The 26,540-nt window shown below is 41.6% G+C and overlaps 1 protein-coding gene across 4 annotated transcripts in view; it reads left to right on the top strand.

Moving 5' to 3' along the window:
• The window catches only part of LOC131243433 (tRNA-dihydrouridine(47) synthase [NAD(P)(+)]-like), a 58,854-nt gene extending 33,732 nt beyond the window's left edge, over nt 1-25,122 (top strand). For 2 of the 4 annotated variants that reach the window (XM_058242800.1, XM_058242798.1), the window contains 4 exons: nt 11,513-11,794; nt 11,959-12,079; nt 24,435-24,604; nt 24,698-25,122. In XM_058242800.1, the coding sequence (XP_058098783.1) occupies nt 11,513-11,794; nt 11,959-12,079; nt 24,435-24,604; nt 24,698-24,796 (672 nt within the window). In that variant the 3' untranslated portion in view covers nt 24,797-25,122. Of the gene's footprint in view, nt 1-11,512; nt 11,871-11,958; nt 12,080-24,434; nt 24,605-24,697 lie in introns of those variants that run through there. The other 2 variants (XM_058242799.1, XM_058242801.1) reach the window with 2 other exon arrangements.
• The last annotated feature ends 1,418 nt before the right edge of the window (nt 25,123-26,540 follow it).

A 26,540-nucleotide genomic window follows, 5' to 3' on the forward strand; every position in this document is an offset into this window, starting at 1 on the left:
CACTTTGGACTGGTCAGCTTCGCAAAATAAGAGGGTGTCATCTGCAAACTGAACATGAGAAATCTGAGCCATCATACCTTCCACTCTCAAGCCACTGAACACACCTTCAGTTTGACCCTTACTCAACATTCTAGAGAGGGCTTCTCCAACTATTAGGAATAAAAAGGGGGATAGGGGATCTCCTTGATGTAGCCCCCAAGAACTATTGAAGAAGCCTTTTGGGGAACCATTGATAAGAACTGTGAAAAAAGCCGATCTCACACATTCACCTATCCATCTTCTCCATCTATCACCAAACCCCATCCGCTTGAGCATATACTGAAGGAATCCCCAATCGACATGGTCATATGCCTTCTCAATATCCAACTTGCAAATAATACCTTTGGATTTGAATCTATGAGTGGAGTCCAAACATTTGAGGGCTATGAGAGCACTGTCGACAATTTGACGCCCCGGGATAAAGGAGTTTTGATTATCTGATATGAGAGCTCCAATGACTCCTTTTAACTGGGAAGCCATGACCTTAGCGAGGATTTTATACGGTCCGCCCAGAAGACTGATCGGCCTGAAGTCCTTTAATTGATTTGCCCTCGGGATCTTGGGAATGAGCGCAATGAAGGAAGCCCCTATGTCTTTAGAGATACGACCTCTATAATGGAATTCATTAACAAAATCCATCAAATCCCCTTTTAACATTTCCCAAAAGGTTTGAAAGAAGAGGATTGGGAAACCATCTGGGCTAGGGCCCTTATCCCCTCCCATATCCATCAACACTCTTTTCACCTCGTCCATCGTGAAAGGGGATTCTAACACACCTGCGTCTTCTTCAGATAGAGATGCCATAGGAAGCTGATCTAGTTTTGGCCTATCCCAATTATCACCCCGAAACTGGTAACTGAAATGACGAACTATCTCTTCTGAAATTGTGTCTTGCTCTTCTAGCCGAACTCCATCTACCAAAATGCTCCTGATTTTATTGACTCTTGCTCTGGCACTGGTTATAGAATGGAAGAATTTGGTATTTTTATCTCCTTTGATCCATTTTGTATGGGATCTCTGTCACCACTGAACTTCGTCTTCCATAATTCCAGCCGAATAAATTTGGATTAGCTCAATTCTTCTGGATGTGGAGACTGTAGTTCTTGAACCATCCTGCATCTCTTGATCTAAAGATTGAAGTTCTCTCAAGATGGAGTTCATTTCCTCATCTCTTTTCCGAAGCTCTTGACTTTTCCAAGTCTTTAACTTTTGTTTCAGCTTTTTGAATTTGGAACTGAGTCTGAATCCTGCAAAGCCTTCCGCACTGAACTCTGCCCACCAATATGTAATCTTCTTATGAAACCCATCAATTTGCCGCCATGATATTTCAAACCTGAAAGGTTTAGGGCCCCAATTTCGTTCATCCACTGCAAGGAGAATAGGGCTATGATCCGAGGCAGGGTTGGGAAGAAAGGACTGCGCGACTCGCGAGAAACTGTCTAACTAATTGGGCGAGACAAGAAATCTGTCCAGTCTTGACATAATAGGATTATCCCTACCATTAGACCAAGTGAATCTGTCACCAGACAAAGGATGATCAACCAGAGCTAGGTTTTTAATCCACTTTGAAAAAAGACGCATTGCAGCAGAATCCCTACCTCCTTGGGATCTTTCTTCTGCAATACTCGTAATATTAAAGTCTCCTCCTACGCACCACGGGCCACTGAATCTCTGCCTGGACACATTCAGATTCTCCCAGAACTCGGATCTGAAAACATCCTAATTAGGACCATAGATTGACGTGATAAGATAGGAAAAATCATTGGAAGAGTCTTTTAGAATCACCGAAACTGAGAAAACATCTGTCCAACTATCCATGAGGACCCATCTAGACGATTTCCAAGCCACTAGAATGCCACTAGATCTACTTATTGCATCTAGAGCCACCCACTTCGCATCTTTAGCCCCCCAGAGTGTTCCCATAAGCTTGTCATTAAAATTTTGCACCTTCGTTTCCTGCAAGCAAATCACATCTGCGACTTTAGTCTTGCCTTTGAAATCGGGTCGAGCAATGGAAGAGGGACTTTGAGTGAGACTCTGGAGTTCCTTGTTGCTGTTGGATCTATAGGCCCGTTTCCTGGGTGTATTGATCCTCGATAGCTGTCTTCCACGATCTTCTATGCAATGAAACAAAGTTAAGAAATCTTCTGGGTGGTCGCTGAAATAGACTCCAATCGCTTTGCCAACATGACCCATTGCATCTTTGATCCATTTCTTCTTTTGTATTGTTTTAATTAGCTTGGCCCTATGATTTGGTCCCTCCAATTGCCCTCTGGAGTTGCCTCCCTCTATTGATGACGACCCCACCCTGATCTGAAGAGGTTTGGCTTCAATGATATCTTTATTCATGCCTTCTTGGAAGAGAAATGCTAACATATGATTGGACATTGAATCTACATGTGACCCTGAGGGAGAGGTCGGGGGATTAGGTGAGACAGCTGCGTCTGATAACCAAGAGCGAGAGTCGATAGCGTCCTCGCTACCATATTCGTCCTCAAGCAGTAGCGGTAGAGAGTCGGGATCTAGCACAGGAAAGGAGATACCTAGTTGGTTAGACTTTTGAATAGCATTCGCACGTGAAGACATTCCTGGCAAACGTGTGGAAAATCCTGAAACCAACCCCGGGTCGAAAGAACGGTGAGGATTCGATGATTTTGACGCACTAATTGTAAGGGCTACGTCGGAATCCCGACCTAATAGGTTCGGAGCGATATAAATAGGATCGGGAGTCGACTTGACATGTATCGACTGATCTGGCAAGTTTGGTAGCTCTGCACCCACCGACCCAGGTAGGGTAGGAGAGTCCGAGCCACGAAAACCCTCCCGACCTTCCCTGATTGACCCGTTGAGCCCTCCCATGCTACCAGCTGTGAAGGCCTCCTCGACTCCCTCGCCCCGAGCCTGACTTAAAGTGACTAGATGATGCTTCGAAGAAAAGCGATCGTTCGACGCAATGATCGTGACCGTGCGTGGAGGGATGTTGACACGTGTCCCACGATCCGAAAATCTTCTGACGCCTGCACTTCCCTCTCTAGTTGTCGTATGAGACGTCTCTGCAGAAAGGGAAAGTGCTCTAGAGGAGAACGCAATCGGTGTTCCCGCAATTTGCTCCCTGGCCGACTGTATCGGTGCTGGAGGAGGAGAAGGGAGAATCTTTGCCCTCCAAAAGTCTCCCCATCGAGAATAGGATCGTTTTTTTATTCTCTTTGGACCGGCAAGAAAATCTTTCTATCTTCAACCCGGACCTGAATATAACGAGGCAGAGCGTCGCCCTTTTGCCTTTTGACCATGGCTCTGATAACTCTCGCCTCCTCCCGTCTTTGTTTTACGATCTACTTCGATCAACTGACCCACTTGAGAGGCTGTGACTTGAAAGAAGTCGTCGTTCCACAGTTCTAACGGAACCGACCAAATCAAAATCCACACATCTTCCATCCCGAATAGTGAGAACTCCTCCCATCTCTTGATCGTTGATATTGGACCACCTCGGTGGAGAGCCGCTGCCATTATCAGAGCATCTGGGTTTGTCCTTGGAGACAGTTCTATCCATAAGTCGTTGTAGTCTATTGGTTTGATATTGTAAGTTTCCGGAGGAAATCTACAGCAGTCATCGAGCCAGGACCTGACTTGAGGAATCGACGCTCCTGGAATGGTGGTTGCCACCACCGATTCCTGTAAGGCTTGTTTGGACCGGTCTAGAAGCTCTTTCGATATGTTGATGCACTTGTTTTCCCGCTTTTTCGCTCCTTCCTTTGTCGACCTCCCTCTAGAGGGAGGGCCTGGAACTTCTCTATCTTCTTGGGATGGAAATACTGAACTGGGTTCTGTTGAGCTTAGTAGGGCTTCCTTGAAGGTAGAACGGCCGGTGTTAAAAGATGAACTCTGTTGCCCTTGGCCATCTAAGAGGATGAGCGTTGACCGCTTCTGCTTCTGTGAGAAACCAACTCTATTGGAATGTATAAACTCAAGGTCGTATTTAGCTTTTTGTACCTGTAGCTTGATACCTCCAAAGCCTTCACCATCCAATAGCTTGATCGCCTTGAAAAGCTCTTCTTCCGATTTCATCCTTACAAACGCAAAGCCCCTTGATGCGCCTGAGGATTTGTTCCTCGGCAATACCACATCCATTACCGACCCCGCTCTCCCAAAAACCCTGGCAAAATTTATTGGAGCCCACCCTTCTGGGAAGTTCCTGACGAACAATGTTGGGTATGGGATTGTGGCTGATCGATTTTGGAAGTGTGTTTTCTTGCCCTTCTCCTTCCGCGAGACCACCTTCCAGATCTCTCCATCATCCTCTTCTGTGATAATTTGCTTCGATCCCATCAGCTCACTTTGTAATTAACTAGATAGGATTCCTAAAGCTGACAAGGCTATGATGATCATGATCTTCTCAGGGTCTCCACCCTTATCAGGATGGTTCTTTATTGCAGCTTTTCTATATAACAATGATACTCTCTATTACATAATTATGATTAACTAAAATGGGCAAGGTATTCCATAATGGTAACGGCGGCCGTGACGGCCATTGCCATTACCATAATGATACGGGCTGTAACGGCCATAGTAGCCTTTTTTTTTCTTTTCCTTTTTTAAAAATAAAATAAAATGAGAAAAACATGTTTTGGCCCTGCAATGGACTGTTATGGTGAAATTATCTCTAGTCAAACTGAATAATGTTATTGAATGGGTTATTGTGAGCTTTTGTAAGCCCACATGCGTATACATCTCTACTAATGTACACGCCAGCACATTTGCCAACATGTTACATATGTGCATGATCTGAGCTTTCCATAATGTTCTGGTTTGCTCCTAATATGGGCCATAATGTACAAAATAAATGGACAGCTAGAAAAAAATTCATTTGACCTTCAATCTGTTTCATATACTGTTTTACTGATTTTTGGACCTGATGATCTACAAAATGTGCCCTATCACATGCACAGCTCAGATATTGTAGATAGGTGTCGCATTGACACATGAAATGGTGTGTGCATTGGCAGAGGTGTACTCCCGTGTGTGCTTAGCAAACATTGGGTTGATATATCTAGAATAATTTTTTTAAACATAGGGTTAAACTGCAAGAGATTCTGTGTGAGATTTTGTCAGTTATGATTTGGGGTTTCCTCCTGTCACAATTTTACTTCCGTTGATCCACATACAGATTATACCGAAGTTTCACCGACAACTGCTCTTGTGCAACCCAGCTCACATGCCAAAGTGTCATATGTTGGACATTTGACCTGTCCATAAGGTGAGCTCCACCTTGAAGATAACCCATTGTCGGTCCACCAATCAGGTGAGCAACCCTTCTGAAAAAAAAAGCTATTGAAGGTTTAGAAAACAAGCCAATGGGCTGATTTAATGTGTACGTGTGACCCATCGAATGGGTGGATTGATGTAGGACCGATGCATGAACCAAATAACATGTGAGATCAAGTAGCAGAATTAAGATAATTAACAAAAAACACAAACATTGCCATAATCATCACAAATACCATAAAAACCAAAAGAACATCATGTATAATCCTAGCCTAAGTTACCAATATCGTCACACAAGATCATTAAATAAAAGGAAATTAGGATCTAATGGATGTAGGGACATCCAATTAGCATAGGGTATAGTCTATTTCAAAGTAAAAGGCCTAATAGAACTTAGGGTAAAATTAGGGTTAGGGGAATTGGGGAAATATAGGAATTAAGGTTTATGGGATCAATTTGGGTGAATGGATGAAAGGGTTTATAGATTAGGATGTGGGAAAAAGAGTTTTGGATAGAATGGGTGTAGGGATTTTGGGTGAATTGAAGAATGAGAAAAATTAGGGTTTGGAAATTTGGGAAAGTAGGAAAAATTATGGATTTTAGGGTTTGGGATTGCAGACAGGTAAAGGAAAGATGGGTTTAGGAGAAGATGAAGACTTAGGATGGGAGAATCGAAGAACTTGAAGAAAATACCTTGATGGAGGGGAAAATAGTTGATGATGTGGGGATAAATGGAGACCTCACACATCCGTTGATGAAGATTAGCCTCACACCAATCTCCCTTTCAAATCACATGGAAATATCTTCAAATCTCATGAATATGGAAGAAGAAGAAAACAAGAACCCCTCTCTCTCTCTCTCTCTCTCTCTCTCTCTTTATTATCACAAAATCCAACGAGGGAGAGGGGTCACACGCCCACCTTCTTTTAAAGCTCCAAGAAAGTTAAAAAATTACAATAAACACCATGTTTTGTGAATTTTGACGAAAATAGCCTAACTAAAATCAACTAAAAACACTTATAATGGTGTCCCAATATAACATAAATAAAACTAAATCCTATAAGCTGTTAAAATCTAAGAAAAACTAGTGTGAATGATCCACGATCAATGGCTCGATCATGTGATTCAACGACCCAATCGTCACGTCGCTCCAATCCAACGGTCTGGATCACTTCATAAAGCAGCCCATGTGCATCTTCCTAGTGTGGGGTCTTCCAGATGCTTGCATATGCACATGGGGTCTTTAGCATGATCGGTGCGGCCCACCTTCTCCTTTGATAATTACGCAAGGGTGTACGTGACATGATGTCCTCATCATGGATTGTCTGATTTTTGTGTTAGGTCACCTTGCTCGGTGTGACCTGGGTTATGCATGGTCAAATGTCCAAGAAATGTGGCATGTTGGCACTTGAGTTGGGCTTGCACAATATTTGGTTGCAAGTGAAAATTCTTCTGTTGTGTGTGGTCCAAAGAGGACCACATTAAGGATCCATATTTATTTGATTGAAGATCTGGAACACATCAATGGTCCTTATCGAAGATTTGGACCAAATCAAAGGTCCATTTGGAACGTGGGGCCTACATATCCAATCAAATTGCTTATATTGTCAACTGGTTGGACTGTAGGGCCCATATGTCCAACCATATATTTAGGCCTTATATATGAAACATATACATGAAAGAGGCTCTTCTACCAACCATATACCCTTTAGAGCCGTAGGTTTAGTATACATAGGGTATTTGAGGAGATATGGAGTATTTATTAAGATTTTTTCTTTATTTGCTTTCCTTCGTTGTTACAATTCTTTATAGAATTAGTTTAGACAATTTAGGAAAGAAATGGTTGGACCAATGGGGAGCCTTGTCTTTTTCATTAAAATAGGGTTTTGTGAGTGTTAGGCTATATGTAGTCATTCTTATGAACAAAAGAACATTTTTTTTTTTTTGTAAATGTTAGAACAAAAGAATATGTTAAGTTGAAGTTTTTATTAAATAATGTTAGTTATCTGTGTTATTATCATTTGGAAGAGTGATTCTTCTTGGTTTGGGAGTGTTTCCAACCCTAGAAGGTGGCTGCAATCTCCTAGAGTGCTCATCATCTTTATTGGAAGGTTGCTTCCTTTATTTTCTAGTTGATTCAACTAGAAGGCTGTTAGATCTGCATCCATGGTCCATGATTTGGGCTTCCATTGTTAATATTGTGTCAAATTCAACTAGAAGGCTGTTAGATCTGCATAGGTGCATGCACTTTCAATTGACTGAAACCCATCTTATTTTGCCCCATCAATTTGGTAGCAAAGCAAGTTCCCTCTTCGGAATTTTGTTCTTTCACCTTATCTCTTTCAAAAAATTTCCACAAATCATCATTAATTTACTAGAACCCTTTCCTCACTTTTCCCTAATTCAACCCCAAAGCCCTAATTTTCATAATTTCCACTTCTCAAACCCAAACCCTCACCCAATTCTCCCCACTTCTTCCCCACTGTACACCCAGAATCCCATCCCAACCCTAGTTCCTAGTCTAAACGTAAACCAACCCTATCCCCAATTTTTTCTATGATTCTCCTAACCATACACCCTAGAGGCCTGTTTTTTCTTTTTCTGATTGGTAGGTTGTGCTTGAACCCAAGACCTCAGTATTGTAACATCATTGAGTGGCGAGCTCAAAATTGAAACCCTAATTCTAACTTGAATCTAATCCTGCCCATTTCATTTACCCCATGACCCTATTCAAAGCCCTAATCCAGTTCCAGTCCCCAACTGTGACCCTCCACTTCAATCATCCCAACCATTCAAATTTCATTGCAAATCTTTCCAACTCAGGCCCTTATTTATTTACCCAAATTATCAAACCTTAATTGATGTAGGACGAATGGTCTAGACTAAAATGCAATATCATGATCATAAAACAATTCAACTCAAGAGATTAGAATATGAAAATCATGCTTTTCCATCACAAATTCAAAAATTCAGATTTATACCATGGCGTGAATTTAGACCATAAACATCCCCCAATGCACTTAATTATAAAATGGGGTTAAGAATGGCCCTATGGGAGGTAGAACTCCCATCTAGCATAGGGTTCACTCGCATTCACACGAAAGGCATGCATCAAGTTAAGAAATTTAAAGGTAGGGCTGTCCGGATATTGTAGGGTGGGTTTAAATGGATTGGGATAGGATTGGAGGGAATTAGGGTTGGGATGGCTAGGTTTAGGAAGGATAGAATTGAGACATTAAGCTTTTAGGGTTAGGGTTTGAAATTGTGAATGAGAAATTGAGGGGTTTTGATGTAGGATGGGGGAATTAAGATTTTGGATAGGTAAGGGTTATGATTTGAGTGATGAGAATTTAGGGATTTGGAGAAATTTAGGGATTTGATGAATTGGGGCAAAGTCGGAATCCTTGGGTTAGGGATTAATGTAGGGGGTTTTAGAGAGGGAATGAGGGAAAGGATCAAAGGAATGCGGGCCCATACGTGGCTGTCCATACGGATGCACTTGCGTGTGTACGGATGTGCGGGTGTGCATGTAAAAGGAGGGGAATGGATGGGTTGGGTTGGTTGTTGTAGGAAAAAGAAGGAAGAGTATGAATAGAGAAGAAGAAAAAAGAGAAAGATGAGATTCTTACCTTGAATCGAAGAGAACAAAATAAGGATACTTGTGGAATCGCTCCACATGGGTTTCACTCCCTCTCCAATCTCTAGAGATGCAAGGGGCTTTCTAACAAAGCCATGAGAGAGTTCTTCTCTTTTCTTTTCTCCAAATCTAGGTTAGAGCTTGAAAGCCCTCCCCTCTAGCTTTTATATTCTCAGATTCAAAAATTACAAAATTGTCACTCCAGTTCAAATAAAATGGTCCACCTAATATTAACGAATCTAAAACGTTCAATATGTCCAAAATAAATAATAAACTAGAAAATAAAAAAAGGGGACTCATAGAGTCCAAAATCAGGTGGTCCGAAAGACCCAATGGTCCGATCACCAAGATCTGATGGTCCGATGGGCCAGCGTACGAAATCCAATAGTCAAAATCTCCAATAAAAGCAACCTACATGCATCTTCCTAGTATGGGGTCTTCTAGATGCACGAACCATGCATGTGGGGTCTTCAATGCAGCTTGCTGGGCCCCGCGTAGCAATCGTCTAGCCATAATGAAATTGGGCCCCCAGTCGGGGTATTCCTCCTCCCTTGGTAGATGCGATAGGATGTTGCTCTGATGTCCTTATCAATTTCTCATACATCTTGTTCGAGCAAACACCAGCCTATTCCTATCCATATCCCTAACCTAAAACCCATAGTTGTCCCCCAAAATCCAAGCGTAGCCTTCAAACTCATCCAAGTTCTTGACAGCAACCTATAACCGAGTTAATTACCTGTCCCAAAATGTGTCCACTTCCAGCCCAAAAGCCTGCTGCCATTAGTGTTGTGTATTCCACCAAATCTGTACACAATCAGCCTCCAAATTCAGGCTAAATCTCTGGCACATGCAACGATAAGCAAGTGCAGCTGATGATCTGTCCAAAATTCCACCTTCAAGCAACTCTACACCAATCCGCAAATTGCCTCTTAATCCCAGCTCGAATTCTTCCTTGAGTTACAACCCTGAAATTCTCTCTGGATAGTATCCGAAACATTTACACTCTCAGGCTCATACCCAGCATCTAACTAAAGGTGGGGCCCAAACGATGGATCATCCAAATTGGTGACTGGGCCCTTTATAGTAATAAGGTCATCTTAACTGCAGCTCAACTTAACGGCAGCTGGACTGACCAATCACTGCATAAGGTCATCTTAACGGTGAACCGAAGTAAGTAATAAATTTTAAAATGCTTTAATTAGTAATAGATTTAGAAAACCCTAATGTTTTATTTATTTATTTATTTATTTATTTTTTATTTAAAGATTTAGAAAACCCTGCCCAAGATTGGTCTCTGATACCTTGTCTTCATGAAGATTTAGAGAAGAGGAGAAATGGAGAAATAGGACGGCTTAAGCAATCTCTCTCTAATCTGTTATTTATAACCGTACTTTTTACAGGAGATAAGAAGAAAAGGAGATGAAGATACATGATTTGAGATAAAGTCGGTGCTGCAAAAGAGCACCAATGACCAATTTACATAGGTATGGTGCTCCATATGAGCACCAATTTACATGTGACACCAACAAAATTCAAATATCAGGCAACACAGCCAAACCACTAATCCTCTTTCTAAATTTGAATAGTTTTTTTTTTTTTTTTTGAAGGATAATGGAATTTTATTAATGGCTCACCGAAAACCAGCAAGAACTGAATACACAGGAGCAAAACAAAAACAAACAAAAGTAAAAAAGAGGAGGGGCTAGCTGTCAAGAGATTTGACAAGAGAAGCCCACTCCGAGATGAGAGCTGAGGCTTGAAAGAGACCTGAGTCAACAGAAGAATAGGAGTCTTTAAAGTAGCACCCGTTCCTCTCGATCCACACCACCCACCATACCGCTGGAAGGGTTATGTGCCACCGAATCCTGACCTTAAAGCCTGAACCCTCTCTGTGCCAGGCCCACAATAATTCCTTCATCTCATTAGGCATAGACCAAGCAGGGATGAGAGAAGAAATGGTGTGCGACCAAATGTAGGCAGTAAAGTGACAGGAAATGAAGAGATGATCGATAGTTTCCTCGGCCTGAATAGATTATGGGTAGTGTTATAGTAGATTCTCAATAGAATAACTTCAAATCTTGATTGTTGTCCGAAATGAGGCCTTTTGTGTATAGGAAGGATATTGATGCTTAGCTGTAAAGGATGATGTATCCTTTATAGTGACTACTGACTAGCACCATAGGTGGAGTTTCTTCTGATGCTAGCAGAAAGTTGCATTCTTATTGCTTCTTCTTGGTAGCAGTCACTTCTGAATTATTTCTCCAGTAAATGCGTTCCCTTTATATGTCACATATAGTGTATAGAAATACATAGCTGTCGAGGGTGAATTCTTGCATTGAGAATTGTAGTATCTTATGTTCTTGGTATGGAAAAATGCATTTGTTTAATTAATTTTTTATCAGTGACATGAAGAAGTTGCATTATTATTGTTTATTCATGGTGATCTGTTATAATTTAAGAAGCATTTCTCCAGTTAAAAAGATTTCAGATGAACATGCTTTCAGTCAAAATATTAATTGGCTTTTCATGGTTGTATCATGCTGTTCAAAATGCTGCAATCCTTGCTTGTTCTAGGTACGGACAGGTTATTTTGAAGGGAGAAATCGCATTGATTCATTAATTGCAGATATTAGCAACTGGGGAGCCAGTGCAGTAACGATACATGGCAGATCACGACAGCAGCGCTACAGCAAGCTTGCTGATTGGGATTACATCTACCAGTGTGCAAAAAAGGCCCCGGATGTTTTGCAAGTATTGGGGAATGGAGACATATTCTCATACACTGACTGGAACAATCACATTTCTGAATGTCCTGAGCTCTCTACATGCATGATTGCTCGAGGAGCACTAATTAAGGTGGTTTCCCCCAACAGCAACTTAATTTGGTTTTGCATTTCTCTGGCCTATGTTTGAATAGTCTGTACCGGTTGAGGTTTGTTCGCACTTTTTGCACTGAATTCTCTTTTATGATGAAGTTACGGATTTTGGCATTGGGAATGATGTGCGTTGCTCCATTGCAGCCATGGATATTTACCGAGATCAAGGAACAGAGGCATTGGGACATCACTTCTGGTGAGCGACTAAACATTCTAAAGGATTTTGTACATTACGGCCTTGAACATTGGGGCTCTGATACCAAAGGTATGTTATGACCACCACCAACAGGAGATGCCTTATCTTCATATGTACAATATTTTATTATATTTGTGCACTACTAGAAATGATTCTTATCATGGTTTATGAAGAGCGTAAGGCATTTGTTGTGTTAAAGTGATGCTGTATTTCTATTTAAAAATTTTGATGTTTACAGCTTTTCTTGATGTGTGGAAAGTTACAACACATTCTTATTTTACAATATAAAGTATTAGTGAAAATAATCTGCTTAACTCTGACAGTTGTAAAATAGAGTGGTGCGAATATACTCCAATTCCAAACACTTGTAATAGAAATAGAAATATTTACTGTTATCATCATGTTACTTCAGTAATCATTTCAGCAATCTAATCCGTTTGACTGTAATAGGATATGACTTCGATTTTTCAGCTAAGATTTTGTAACTTATGAATTAATAGCTAACTCTTATGATTCATATGATTACAATATCCATAATGTACTGAGTTGTGTAATGCACTCTGACTATCAGAATACAATGTATCAGCACAAATGATCTTCTTTATAGGCTGCGGCCATGTTATTTCAGCTTCTGCTGCTCTCCCTATATTTTGCTGTGTCATTCCATCTCTGTAGCAGTTTTCTTTATAGGCTGGGGCCATGTTATTTCAGCTGTTGCTGCTCTCCCTATATTTTGCCGTGTCATTCCATCTCTGTAGTATTTTTCTTTGTTCTACTCATGGTACAAGATTTGCACCAAGAAGTATTCATGAAAATCAATTTTGGTATCTGGTTCTGGTCCTATCACTATAGCCACAACCTTTCTATGATGAGGACATCACATCCCGTATGGCTTTGCGTACATATCAGAGGAGGCAGGCCCAGGTTTCTCTGTGGATAGGTGAGTATCCGTGTTGAAGATCCCATAGTGCATGTGCGAACTTCTAGAAGACCCCACACTGGGAATATGCATATGGGTTGCTTTAGGGAGCGATTCAGACTGTTGGATTTGAGAGGCGTGACGATCGGGCCGTTGGATCGCATGGATTATATGATCGGGCCGTTGATTGTGGACTATTCTTTTCATCATAGGACATATATATATGTTTTTGGATCTAGTTTATGTTGGATTTATGCTTGGACACTTTATGAGTGGTTTTATATATTTTTTCATTAGACTATGGTTATTTTGGTTAAAAATTATAAAATACGGTTTATTTTGTAATTTTTGAAATTTCTTGAGATCGTATAGCCACACATGTGTAGGGTTGAAAGTTTGGCGGGTTCAACCCGACCGACTTGTGATCGACCCGACATTGGGTTGGGCTTGGGCAGGATGTATCGGGTTTGGTCTTGGGCTTGGGCTATACAAACACCATCCCGATAAAACTTGGGTTGGGCTTCGGTCGAGGTCTTGGGTTGCTAGACCCAACCCGAACCTGATCGATATATAATTGAGTGTGGATCGTTTGTATTGAAGGCATAGGAAATTTCAGTGCCGTCAGGTCTCATTAGTCGACGTTATTTCCGATGACTCAAGCTAACAAGATATGCTAGATTTCTCTCTCCCAAATTGATTGTGTGCTACACAACACAACTTTTAAAGGAGTGGTTGTCCTATATTTTAGCTTGATTATTTAGAAAAACTGAAGTTCTTTCGATAAACAATTACATATATAATTAATAAAATCATAGGTACAAAAAATAAAATGTGTATTGAAATATAATGGACTAATGTAATAACAAAAATATTATTATGTATCCACCCGACCAGCATGACCAACCCGACGGAGCCGGCTTGGGTTGAGAATTCCCAACCCGAGGTTGGGTTGTGTTGGGTTAGGTTAGGGTTGAGGCATAGGAACCTTGGGTTGGGCTAGGGTTGAGCACCAACCCGACCCAACCTGCCCGACTTTTAGCCCTACACGTGTGAGCCCATAGGGCTGGCCATATTGTCCCCCTTCATTCCTTTTGTTTTATTCTCTCTTCCCATCAAAACCCTCTCCATTCTCTCATCCAAACTCAAACCCTAGTGCCCGATTCCAAAAATCCCCAATTTCAGCAATCATTCCAAATTCCCTTTATTCATCTCAAATCCCTAGCCACCAACTATCCAAAACTCTAATTCCCCTCTAGTTAAAGCCTAAACAAGCAATCCATTTAACTAATTTACCCAATTAAACCCTAATTTCAAGTTTTCCCCAATTTCGCTAAACCCTAACTTCACCCACACCCAAATCTAGTAAATCGTAAGTAGTATTAGACATTTCCCTTTACAATAGGCCTAACCCTACGCTGTTTGGATGTTTCTACATCCGTTAGATCCTAGTTTCTCACGTTTAATGGTCTTGTAGGATGATGCTTGGCAACTTGTGCTTAAACTATGCATATTTTCCTCTTAGTATCCTGATATGATGGTAGCAAGATTTGTAGTTTTCATTAATTAATTTAAATTTTCTTATTGATCACTCACATTATTTGTGTTCATGCATGGGTCATGTATCAAATTTGGTATTAGAGCCCATAGGTTTAGCATATGATTTTTGTACTGCACTTTGGTTAGATTCACATCTAGGGTTAGTGAGCATACATTGCATATAAGATCTAGGATCATATTGTTGACTATTGTTCCTTGTTTGGAGTATTGTTTTCCACTTATACCATTGCTGAATTTTCAGCATAGTAATTTCAGATTGTCACCTTGCTTAATTTTCAGTTTGTAATTTTCATATTGTAATTTTCAGATTACACTTGCTGAATTTTCAGTTTGGTACTCTCAGATTACTGTCTTGTTGAATTTTCAATATAATATTTGAGGGTGACGGCTTGCTAAATTTTCAAATTAGTGTTTTTAGTGTCCAGTTTGATCTTTAGGTTGGTTTTATGTTTGTCATAACATTATCCTAGGATCTAGGTTTCCCTTTTAGAGTTCCCATGTGTATGCCCACTCATTATGGACGTGGCTTTGGTCTACATCTCACTGAATCTAGAGCAGATTGGCAAGTTACTTAATGCTATCAACCACCGCCTGACGGCCATTGAAGTGCACAATAGAACCACCGCTACTCAATTGACCGTGACCAATGCGTGCGTCAATCAACTTGAGGTTTACCTATAGGCAAAACCCCGACATTGGGGAAGATGTTCAATCTTAAGATGGAGATCAAGTTGATAGGTGAGGGCATGGTCGTAGCCAGGGCATTGGCCGTGGTTGAGCACACGTGCAATCACAACGTGAGGAACATCATGACCGTCATGATTCAGACGCATAAGTCATGAAGGGTGTAAAAGTTGAGGCTTCTAGTTTTGATGGTTGCTTGGAACCCAAAGCATTCCTTGATTGGGTGGCAGACATGGACCACTATTTTGATTGGTATGATATGTCCGATGCTCGTCGAGTGAGATTTGTAAAGATGAAGTTGGTGGGCTAGACCAAACTTTTTTGGACCAACATGAAGCGCAAAATTGAGAGTGGAGAACCCCTAATTGCGACTACGTTGAGATGAAGGAGGTCTTTAAAGAAAAGTATCTCTCTCTCTCTCTCTCTCTCTCTCTCTCTCTTATCGCCAGAGGCTCCTAGATAGGGCTGAAAGTCAGGTGAGTTGGGTCAGGTTGGTGCTCAACCCTAGCCCAACCCAAGGTTCCTATACCTCAACCCTAACCCAATCCAACCCAACCTCGGGTTGGGAATTCTCAACCCAAGCCCAACCCAAGCGGGCTCGGTCAAGTGGATATATGCTAATATTTTCGTTATTACATTAATCTATTATATTTTCAATACATGTCTTGTTTTTTGTACCTATGATTTTATTAATTATATACGTAGTTATTTATCGTAAAGAAATTCATTTTTTCTAAACAAACAAGCTAAAATATAGGACAACTACTTCTTTAAAAGTCGTGTTGTGTAGCACGCAATCTATTTGGGAGAGAAATCTGATGTATCTTGTTAGCTTGAGTCATCGGAAATGACGTGGGCCAATGAAACCCGACGGCATTAGAATTTCCTATGCCTTCAACAAAGATGATCTGCACTCAATTATAATTTATAAGGAACTTATATATCGATCGGGTTCAAGTTGGGTCAGGCAACCCGAGACCTCAACCCGAGTTTTATCGGGTTGGTATTTGTATAGCCCAAGCCCGAGACCGAACCTGATACATCCTACCCAAGCCCAACCCAATGTCGGGTCGATCTCGGGTCAGTCGGGTTGAACACGTCCGACTTTCAACCCTACTCCTAGACTAGTGGCAGACCTTGCACCAAAGATCCACAACTGTGTCAGACTACATCGCCAAGTTCGAGGAATACATGATGCGATGTGATGTTGAGGAGGACCTGATGATTATATTGTCCAAATTCAGGATGGGCCTCCGATTCGAGATCCAACGAGAACTTTATTCTTGCGACGTTAGCACCTTGGAGCACATGTACCAAGTGGCGCAAGACGTCAAGTATTATCTCAAAGCACAAGTTGGGAGGTGTTTTGACTCTTGGGATTCAAGTGTTGAGACTGATCCTCAAGGGACTAAGTCTAACGTGGGAAGTCAATCTAAGCCCCAAGTTGGTTCCCAGTCCAACCCTAGAGATGTTAAAGGAAAATGGATAACAAGTGCTAACTCTAGGAGAGGTGAGTAAACACAATGTTTCAATTGCCATGGATTTGGTCGCTTTGTGCATCAGTGTCCCTTGAAAGAGACGAACAGAGCCTTAGTGATTGGTGAATGTGAGGAAGGGGGAGATGAACAGGGTGATTTTGAAGAAGAAGTTTATCAGCCTAATATCACTAGTGTTAGTGATGAGGAAGTAGAGGAAGAAGAGACCGCACCACTTACAGTAGTTAGGTGCGCCTTGACTAATGCTAGGAGACTAATGACTGGTGTCGGACTATGATTTTTAACACCTATGCAAAATGTGGGGAGAAGAATTGCAAGGTGATCGTCGATAGTGGTAGTTGTACAAATGTGGTCTCCACTAGCACTTTATCCCGAATCACACCCTCAACCCTTTAGGGCGTGTTTGGATCGCAGGCCCAGAACGTACTGTGTTGTTTTATTTTAAAATAATACATTAACTTCCATTTGAATTAGATTTGAAATCCGATATACACTCGCCGCCCCATGTACGTCTCGGAACCAGAAACGGAAGGGCACGCGTCTCTGTATTAAAGTCTATTCACATGGGGTAGTGCAACGCGTTCATTGCGTTGCAGAGCCTTCGAAGAAAAATCCCCTTTTCCTCTCTGGTGTTTTGAGAGAGGAGTGGTATGAGACTGATATTTTCACAGGAATAGAGGAAGGGGAAGGCAAAATTCCTGCTCCAGATTGGAAGGTTCTGCAATTGATTTCCCTAGAAGGAGAACTTAGTCGATCAGAGATCTGCAGCTTGTTTCTGCTGTAATACCGTTTCCGATGCTGTTCCCATACAACAAGCGTTTCCATATTGAATGATGGTGGAATTCCACAGACCCCGCAATGAAGAAACTTTGGAGAGAGAGAGAGAGAGAGGCACATATTTCTTTTGTGAGGACCAAGATCTAGAGCAAAAATCTAAATCTTGACAAATCGCATGTTTAGAGCTCGAATCTGAAACAAATATTCAGTGGATGATGGATGTTCTTCAGGACTAATGAAACAGAAGCAGATCTTCATCTATCTAGACATCGACAACAGATCAAGAGCCAAAATCAGGATTTTGCCACAAAAAAGCAGTAAAATCCTTTAAATATTTAGAAGTAATCAAATAGAAGAAGATCTTCATCGATCTAAACATTCAATGACAAATCAGGGACCAAAAATCCTAATTTCGCAAGAGGAAAATGCTCAAAACCTTCAGTACAGATGAAAAAACGACCTGGTCCTCAGCAATCGAACAGAACGGGAGCTGAAATCCAGATTTTGACAGGAAAAGCGGTAAAATCCTTCCAATATTCACGTGCTAACAAAGATATCCAACACGATAAAAATCTAATGCAGACACATGATGATTTCATCAAATTCCGCAAGAAAGCCTCAAATCCATCGAATCTGACATAGAAATGAAGGAAGAACTCACCGATCCATTGATGAAACAAAGAAATGGTAAGACGATGGACGGATTGAGGGAAGTAGAAACCCTTAGAAGCCAAAAGCAGATGAGAATAGACTTTAATACAGAGATGCGTTATGGACTTTTCGCACTAGGGAGTCCGTTCCTTCAACAAACATTGAATTAGGTATATCCGCTGATTACATTTCCAAGGGCACTCTATACCAAACATTCTACTGATCAATGATAATACTCATGGATACAGTGTACAATGTCAGAGTATATGTGTTGTACAATATTACGTCGCAATACAGTCCTATACGTGAATCCAAACACGCCCTTAGAGTTTCGTGGGTTGATGCATTTTCTGTGCTTGTTACCCAATGATGTCTTGTGCCCGTTCACTTTGGATCCTATTCAGATTTGCGGTGGTGCGATGTTTTGCCCATGGATGCTGGATACATCATTTTGGGGTGGCCTTGGTTATTTTACCGTGATGTGATGATATATGTCCGCTCAAATGCGTGTTTATTTATGCATCAGGGCAAGAAAATCCCTCTCGTTCCTCTCCCACCAAAAAGCAATACAGAGAAGAAAGCCGAGGAGAAGTCAAGTAACCCAATGGATACGAGGAGATCTCAACCTAAGTCTCTCCATGTTATCAATGCCAAGGGGTTCGAGAGAGAGGCTAAGGTGGATTTGATAGTGTACACCTTAGCAGTTAGAGAAGTTACACCCAAGGTTAGTGTAGAGGAACCCCCTGAGGTGAATCTGATTCTGGATGAGTTTCATGATGTTGTCCCAGAGAACTTAACCAGATGAGCTTCCACCCGTGTAAGACATCCAGGATGCCATTGATCTTGTCCCTGGGGAAACTCTACCAAACCTTCATCATTATCGAATGAACCCTACAGAGCATGCAGAGTTGAAGAAGCAGGTAGATGAGCTCCTTAGGAAGGGTTTCATTCAAGAGAGTTTGAATCTGTGTGTCGTGCCAGCGCTCCTTACACCCAAGAAAGACGGCACGTGGTGCATGTGTGTGGACAGTAGAGCCATCAACAAGATCACAATCAAGTACCGGTTACCCATGGATGTTGGATACATCTTGTGCCTGTTTATTAGAGGGTTTAGTTCCATCATGGCTCTCATCACTAATTGCATAAAGAAAGGGAACTTCGTATGTACTAAAGCTGACTCTAGAGCATTTAAGGAGATTAAGGGGAAGATGAGCGAAGCTCCCGTCATGCGCATTCCAATCTTTTTTGAAGTCTTTGAAGTTGCGTGTGATGCATCTGAGGTAGGTATAGATGAAGTGCTTAGTCAGGAATGACACCCCGTTGCTTTTTTTTGTGAGAAGTTGAATGATATAAGGCAACGGTATTCTACCTATGATAGAGTTTTATGCATTGCCATTGGCGACATTATTTATTACCGCAAGAATTTGTCTTGTTTTCTGACTACGAGGCCTTACGTTACCTCTATTTTCAGAAGAAGCAAAATCTTAGGTATGATAAATGGGTCTAATTTCTTCAGGAATATTCTTTTGTTCTTAAACATAAGGTTGGGGTTGAGAACAAACCTGCTGATGCCCTTAGTCGTTGTGTGGTGCTACTCCAGAGTATGAGTGTGGAAGTGACTGGGTTTAAGCAGCTAAGAGAAGACTTTGGTGAGTTGTATGTGTCACTATGAGATGGTCAGTCGCGCGAAAGTAATGGGTTTGTCATCATTGATGAGTTCCTATTTAAAGGTGACATACTCTACATTCCCAGTAGTTCCCTCCGTGATCTCCTAGTTTAGGAACTTCATGCAGGAGGGGTAGCTGGTCACTTGGGGAAGGACAAGACTATTGCCCTTGTGGAGGATAGGTTTTATTGGCTAAGTCTCAAGCGAGATGTAGCTAAGATAGTTGGACAGTACAGGACTTGTCAACTGGCGAAGCAGAGAAAGAAAAATATGGAATTGTATATGCCTTTGCCAATACCCCATTCTCAGTGGCAGGACATCAGTATGGATTTCGTGGTGGGTTTACCTAAGACTATTAAGAAACACGATTCCGTATTTGTGGTTGTGGACCGTTTTTTCCAAAATGGCCCATTTCATTTTGTGCTCGAAGAAGTTAGATGCCTCTAATATGGCTAAACTTTTCTTTGGGGAGGTAGTGCATTTACATGGTCTTGGAAATCTGCCTAGATACTTTGAGGGTGATCACGTCAGAACTTGGGATACTATTTTTCCCATAGCCGAGTTTGCATATAATAGTTTGATTAATAGGTCTATAGGCATGATTCCATTTGAGGTTGTGCATGGCTACGAACCTAGGAAACAAATAGATCTCATACCTATGTCTGTGTCCCATAGGCCATCTGAGTCAGCACATGAGTTTGCATGTCACATACATGAGTTGCATGGTGAGATCAAGAAGCGGATTAACTTAAGTAATGAAAAATATTTTGCTGATTCTCATCACAGATTTCAGGAATTCCAGTTAGGAGATTATGTCATGGTTTGTATGAGGCTAGAATGGTTCCTACATGAGGTTGTTAAAAAATTGCAAGCGTATAATGCAAGACCATACAAAATATTGCTGAAATTGGGTCCTAATGTGCATGTAGTAGACCTTTCACCTACCATGGAATTAGTTCTACTTTTAATGTGAAAGATCTAGTACGATATAAGGATCCTGCTACTTCGTCTTCTTATCCATTTTCAGACCCTCCCATGGACCATGATCTAGTCCCTAACCTATGGTCTCTACCTGACCCATCATCCCAGCTTTTGCCACCCTTACCCTCCTTGCTTGCTTGAAGTGAACAAGTCGAAGATATACTGGATACGCATGTGGTTTGCACTCACCATGGGAGATTTCAGAAATTCCTCGTCAAGTGGAAGCACAAGCCGATTTCAAATAACACATGGATTACTAGGGGTGTACATGAACCAAGCTAGCTCGGTTAGCTCGCTCGACTCGACTAAAAAAAGCTCGATTCGACTCGGTTCGAAGCTGAGTTCGAGCCAAGTCGAGCTGATTTTTTTAGCTTGAAAATGAGTTCGAGCCGAGTTCGAGCTAGCCCCAGCTCGACTTGACTCGGATCGAATCCAGCTCGAATCGAACTCGGATCGAACCAGTTCGGTGACTCGGTTACTTTGCTATTGATGTTGCTCACCAAGTGTTTGATGAAACGACTCAACGAAGTGTGGCTGGTGGCAAGGAAGGTATGTACATGAAACAAATACCCTTTTTTTTTTTTTTTGGTTTTGGTGTTGCTTAGAAGGTGTTTGATAAAATGCCTGTAAAACCATTGCTTCTGTTTTACATTAAGTGGGATTTTAAAGGTTCAGTCCAGGTGTTTGTGGAAATGCTGCAATGGCGAACTCGGCTCGAACTGGCCCGAGCTGCTGACCGAACCGAGCCGAGCTGGCCAGTTAGGCTCGAGGACAGAGTTCGAGTTGAGGTCAGCTAGCGGCCGAGCCGAGTCGAGCTGAGGCCAGCTCGACTTGGTTCGACTTGATGTACACCCCTAAGGATTTCAAAGGTAGAGCTACAGACTTTGGATCCTGATATCCTGGAACGTTATAGGACTTTTAGTCCACCAGAGGTAAACTCTTCTTAGCCAAGGAGAGTTAATGAGGGCATCCCATCACGTACGCCTTTGTGAACGTATCAAAGGAGGAGGCGGTCCCCGGTTTCTCTGTGGCTAGGCAAGTATCCGTGTTGAAGACCCCATAGTGCACGTGCAAGCATCTAGAAGACTCCACACTAGGAAGATGCACATTAGTTGCTTTAGGGAGCGATTTGGACCGTTGGATTTGAGAGACGTGGTGATCGAGTCATTGGATCACATGGATTACATGATTGGACTGTTGATCGTGAACCATGCTTTTCATCATAGGACATATATGTTTTAGGATCTAGTTTATGTTGGATTTATGCTTTGGACACTTTATGAGTGGTTTTATATGTTTTTTCATTAGAGTAGGGTTATTTTGGTTAAAAGTCATAAAACAGGGTTTATTTTGTAATTTACCAAAGTTTGCAAGCTTTACTTGGAAGGGAGAGCAAATATTAGAGTTCTAGCTGATGTCATTCGACCTTCCTTGGAAAATGGCTTCGGTGTTTTGGAACAAAAACTAGAAATTAGTGGAGAGAAATTAGTACTTCCAAATACGGGGTTGAGGAGGGAGGTTGGTTGACTAAATCCTCCCTTTACAGAGCCTATTCGATATGGAAAGCCATTGCTAGTATTCTGCCCCAATTCCGAGAAGGAATTTCTCTCAGCCTGGACCACGGATCCTGGATTAATTTCTGGTTAGGTCAATGGATTTCAGAAAGACCTCTGTCCTCAATTTTCACAGATTTGGCCAGAGTGTCCTCTAATATGTCCACATTTGTAGCTAGTTGCTTTTCTACTGCCAGCTCAGGGGTGTGTTGTCTGCCGTGCAGAAGAGTGCTGAAAACTGAGGCATTTCTGGATTGTTTAAAGCTTTCCAAGGTGTTCAGCCCTCTGAAGCAAAATGGAGGATTCTCTCCATTGGTCTTTCTCCCCCTCAGGGAACTTCTCCTCCAAGTCTTTCCTCTGTATCAACCATCATCAGTGGCACCTCTGGTCCAGTCGCGGCTTTTCCCTCCTCCATCTGGACTTTCAGAGCTCCCCCCGAGGTGGCAGCTTTCGTCTTGCTTCTTGCTTGTGGGAGGTGGATAGCTTACAATGCTGTGGCATGATCCTCCCCAGTATTTGTCTTCCCTGTAAGAACAGTGCAGAATCCATTGAGCATCTTTGCTTACACTGGGCGAGTGAAGTGTGGTTGTCCATTGTCACTATTAATTCTAAAGTTTCTTTCTAAAATCTATCTCAATTCTGCTAATTGTAAACGCCAGGCTCAAGAGCCTTCTTCCAAACCACCAATTTAGGCATATGGTAATCGAACACTCCTTAGGTACACCTCAACTTCGTTCATCCAACTCCAATTCTATTGGAAACACTCCCATCATTCTTCATGTCCTTTCAATAATAGAGCAAGATAATGAAACATATCGATTTGCGTGATCCCTTAATCATTGATTTTAACTAAAGCCTCTCCTCTATAACTTTTTATATTGAAGTTTCATTTCAAATACTTCACCTTGGTTATGCTAATTTTGAGCCACTTGACTTTAAAGTCTTCTTCTAAACCTCAAGTTTAGCATTTACTCTCGATCTGCTCTCGTCGACAAACAAAACATCATCCATAAGCAACATTACACTAAGGGATCTTGTCCCGTACTAGCAGTTAACTCATCTATAACAAGTGCAAAAAGCCAAGGGTTTAATGCTGACCTCCTGATGAGGACCCATAACCACCGGAAACTTTTTTTTTTTTTTTTTTTTAACACACCCTCCCACCCACACATCCACCCACACACCACAATGGGTACTCGAACCCATGACCTCAGTGTTGAAACTCTTGTGAGTCTACAATTGAGCCATGAGTGGATTTAATGATTAATGCTTTGCTATGTATTATATGATGTTAGATGTAATTTTCTGTGCTTGCTTGTATTTCTGTTAGTGTTACTGCATTTAGGTTATGTTTGATGCACAGTATCTTGCTTAGATGGTAACCTATGACAAAATACTACTCTTGTTTTTCCATTATCATGAATGAATAGCAAAGCTAATTCTTCCCTCAATGCTATAGAGGAAAAGTAATTGCACACAGCTCATTGAGACCTTATTACATAAGTTCCAATGGGGACATACGCCAGGCATCTGCTTATGGTCAATCCTAATGTACCCTTCATGATTCTAAAAACTGGTGGGCCAAAATATGGATGAGTCATGGCCTGGTAATCAAGGCAGTGGGATATCCTAACCAGTTGATTTGAGGGGAGAAAACCATGCCTGTTTCAGAGTCCTGTTCTGATTGGGTGGTTGGGATCATTCGCATGGCCTGATTTTTGTGGGTCATGACTCGTATATGGTGGAATTCTGCCTGGCAGCGATTTCACCTACATTCCCCAGCCCGTGTAAAAGATGGTTGGCGTTAGGAATAGGCTACTGGTTATCAAACTTCGCCAAGCTATCAAGACAATGACCCTTGTTCATAAAGCCAACCCCAAATAGTTGGAACAAGGCTATGATGACGACACTGACGATGGTGACCTGTATGTGGTGGGGCCATACTGGATGTGGTCCAGATTGTGCACATACCTGCATTGTGTCTCCATGTGAATTCACGTGCAATAAGCCACAATCAGCATTCCTTCGTATAATTTCTCATGCTTGTTTAGATATAATCTAAAAATAATGACTTAAGTATTTATGACAGCAGATCGGTCAAAAATGATTTTCTGACTTCTAAATATTCACGTGTCTGCAGGCGTGGAGACAACCAGGCATTTTCTGTTGGAGTGGCTTAGTTATACATACAGGTATGTTCCTGTTGGTATACTGGATGTTATTCCACAACGGCTAAATTGGCGGCCGCCTTGCTACTTTGGCCGTGATGATCTTGAGACCCTAATGGCCTCAGATTCTGCAGCTGACTGGGTATGTACTTCCAATATTTTTGTCTCTGGGATATCAAACCATTAGTCGGCTACTAATTAGTGGAATATCAATTTCAACTTATTATCAATGCAGATACGGTTATCTGAGATGTTGCTTGGCAAAGTACCGTCAGGTTTCACTTTTGCACCAAAACACAAATCAAATGCATATGACAGAGCGGAAAATGGATAATCTTTATTGTCTTCTCTTGTGGGTGAAGCTGCAATTGACGTCTCAAGGTGGGTCAGTCTACTTTTTTAGGCTGTGTTTGGATGCACAAGTGAAATGATTCTGTGAACATTGGGTTTAATATATAGAGGAAAGAGAAGAAATAAATGATGTATCCTAGATTCATAATGAAAAAGTAGCACGAGAATTTCAATTCCATCTCTTTCTAGTCCCAACCTGGAAAGTGTTAATACCTCAATATGAATGCTAGGGAAGGAAAACACAACATTGATTGTTTCCATTTATTAGATTAATTATTGTAATTCAATTTGACGTTGCATTCGAAGACACCCTTAACCATGTCTTCTGCTTGTTATTTCCTGCACCGAATCTGTGCTGCTTCGCTTCAAGCTTCGTGAAACTATAGGCGCTATGCTATAAATGAAAGAGGTGATACTTCCATATGCTTTCATCACTACCTTGGTTTGCTGCTATTGGCATGTTTAAGCATAGTTCAAAAACGTGAAAGCTGTGATCTTGACATCTTGCTGGATGGGGTCAACTTGATGACTCGACTGATATGTGACTTGACCTGATATTATAATAAATAAACTCAGCATTTAGTGTGGTGAGAATAATTTAAATTTCCTGCAGATGCATAAAGTAAATAAATTACTCTCAATATAACACGTATTGTATGGTGCACTGGTAGCAGCCTCTTGCTTTGTTGAGGTCACTAGTTCAAATCTCATCTCACAGTTTTTTCTTTGATAACAAAGTACTGTGGATCAGGTGCGTTACTTGGTCGAGTCACTCTGATTGTCGAGTTTTGATCGGAGTCACACTTGTAAATGAGTTTCCAAGAGACTCAGCTCAAAATCTCATGGAGTCAAGTTGACTCAGCTGAGTTTTGAGTCGTGTCACCGAGTTCTTGGACTGTGTTTAAGGACTTGATCTATGCTGGAGGTACCATATACCACTGTGTTCTGGATGAATGCATATTGCTAGTTTTTGTGTGTGTGTAGATAGGGAGGGAGGGCTCTACGAACCATAGCGCATTCCATAAACATAGCAAAAGCTTACGAATCCACCTATCCATGTAGCGTAAAGTTACAAAGTAATTTTCCGCCTTTTTTACTATCTTTTTCTTGGAAGGTCAGTCAGCAGCAAGTCATGCTTCCCAGTGGTGGATGGTGGCTTCTGCTGTGGACAATTTTAGCTTGTTGAGAAGCCTCACCCCTTGCTTCATTTTCTGGAAAATCTGGATTAAACGAAATGGACAGCACTTAGAAGGGTCCTAAGTAGAACCCAGGAAAACTATCATCAGGATTCGGAGGTGTCTCACAGTTATCTCCTCTCTTCTCCTGGGTTCGACTAGTAACCTTCGAGCCCATCAGGATGCTCTTTGGGATTTGGGGATTCCCCCAAGTCCTCCCATCAGGCCTGTCTTGTCTTTGGTGAAGTCGAGAAGGCCCAATAAGAGCTGGGTCAAAATGAATGTGAATGGGTCTTCACGTGGTAACCTGGTCTCGTTTGGTGGAAGCGGAGTCTGAAGAGGAGAGAGGTGAGTTTCTTTTTGCCTTCTCAAGAGGTTACGGTGTGGACTCCAACTTTCGAGCTGAAGTCAAGGCGGTGATAGAGGGCCTTTCTTCTTGTGTGGATCGTGGGTTCCCTAAAATTGTAGTGGAGAGCGAGTCGAAATCAGTGGTGGATTTTCTCACTGAGGGAGGCAGTGGCCCTTGGAGTCTTTCATATTAGAAGTCTCGTG

Source organism: Magnolia sinica, chromosome 4, assembly GCF_029962835.1.
Source record: "Magnolia sinica isolate HGM2019 chromosome 4, MsV1, whole genome shotgun sequence".
NCBI classification, from domain to species: domain Eukaryota; kingdom Viridiplantae; phylum Streptophyta; class Magnoliopsida; order Magnoliales; family Magnoliaceae; genus Magnolia; species Magnolia sinica.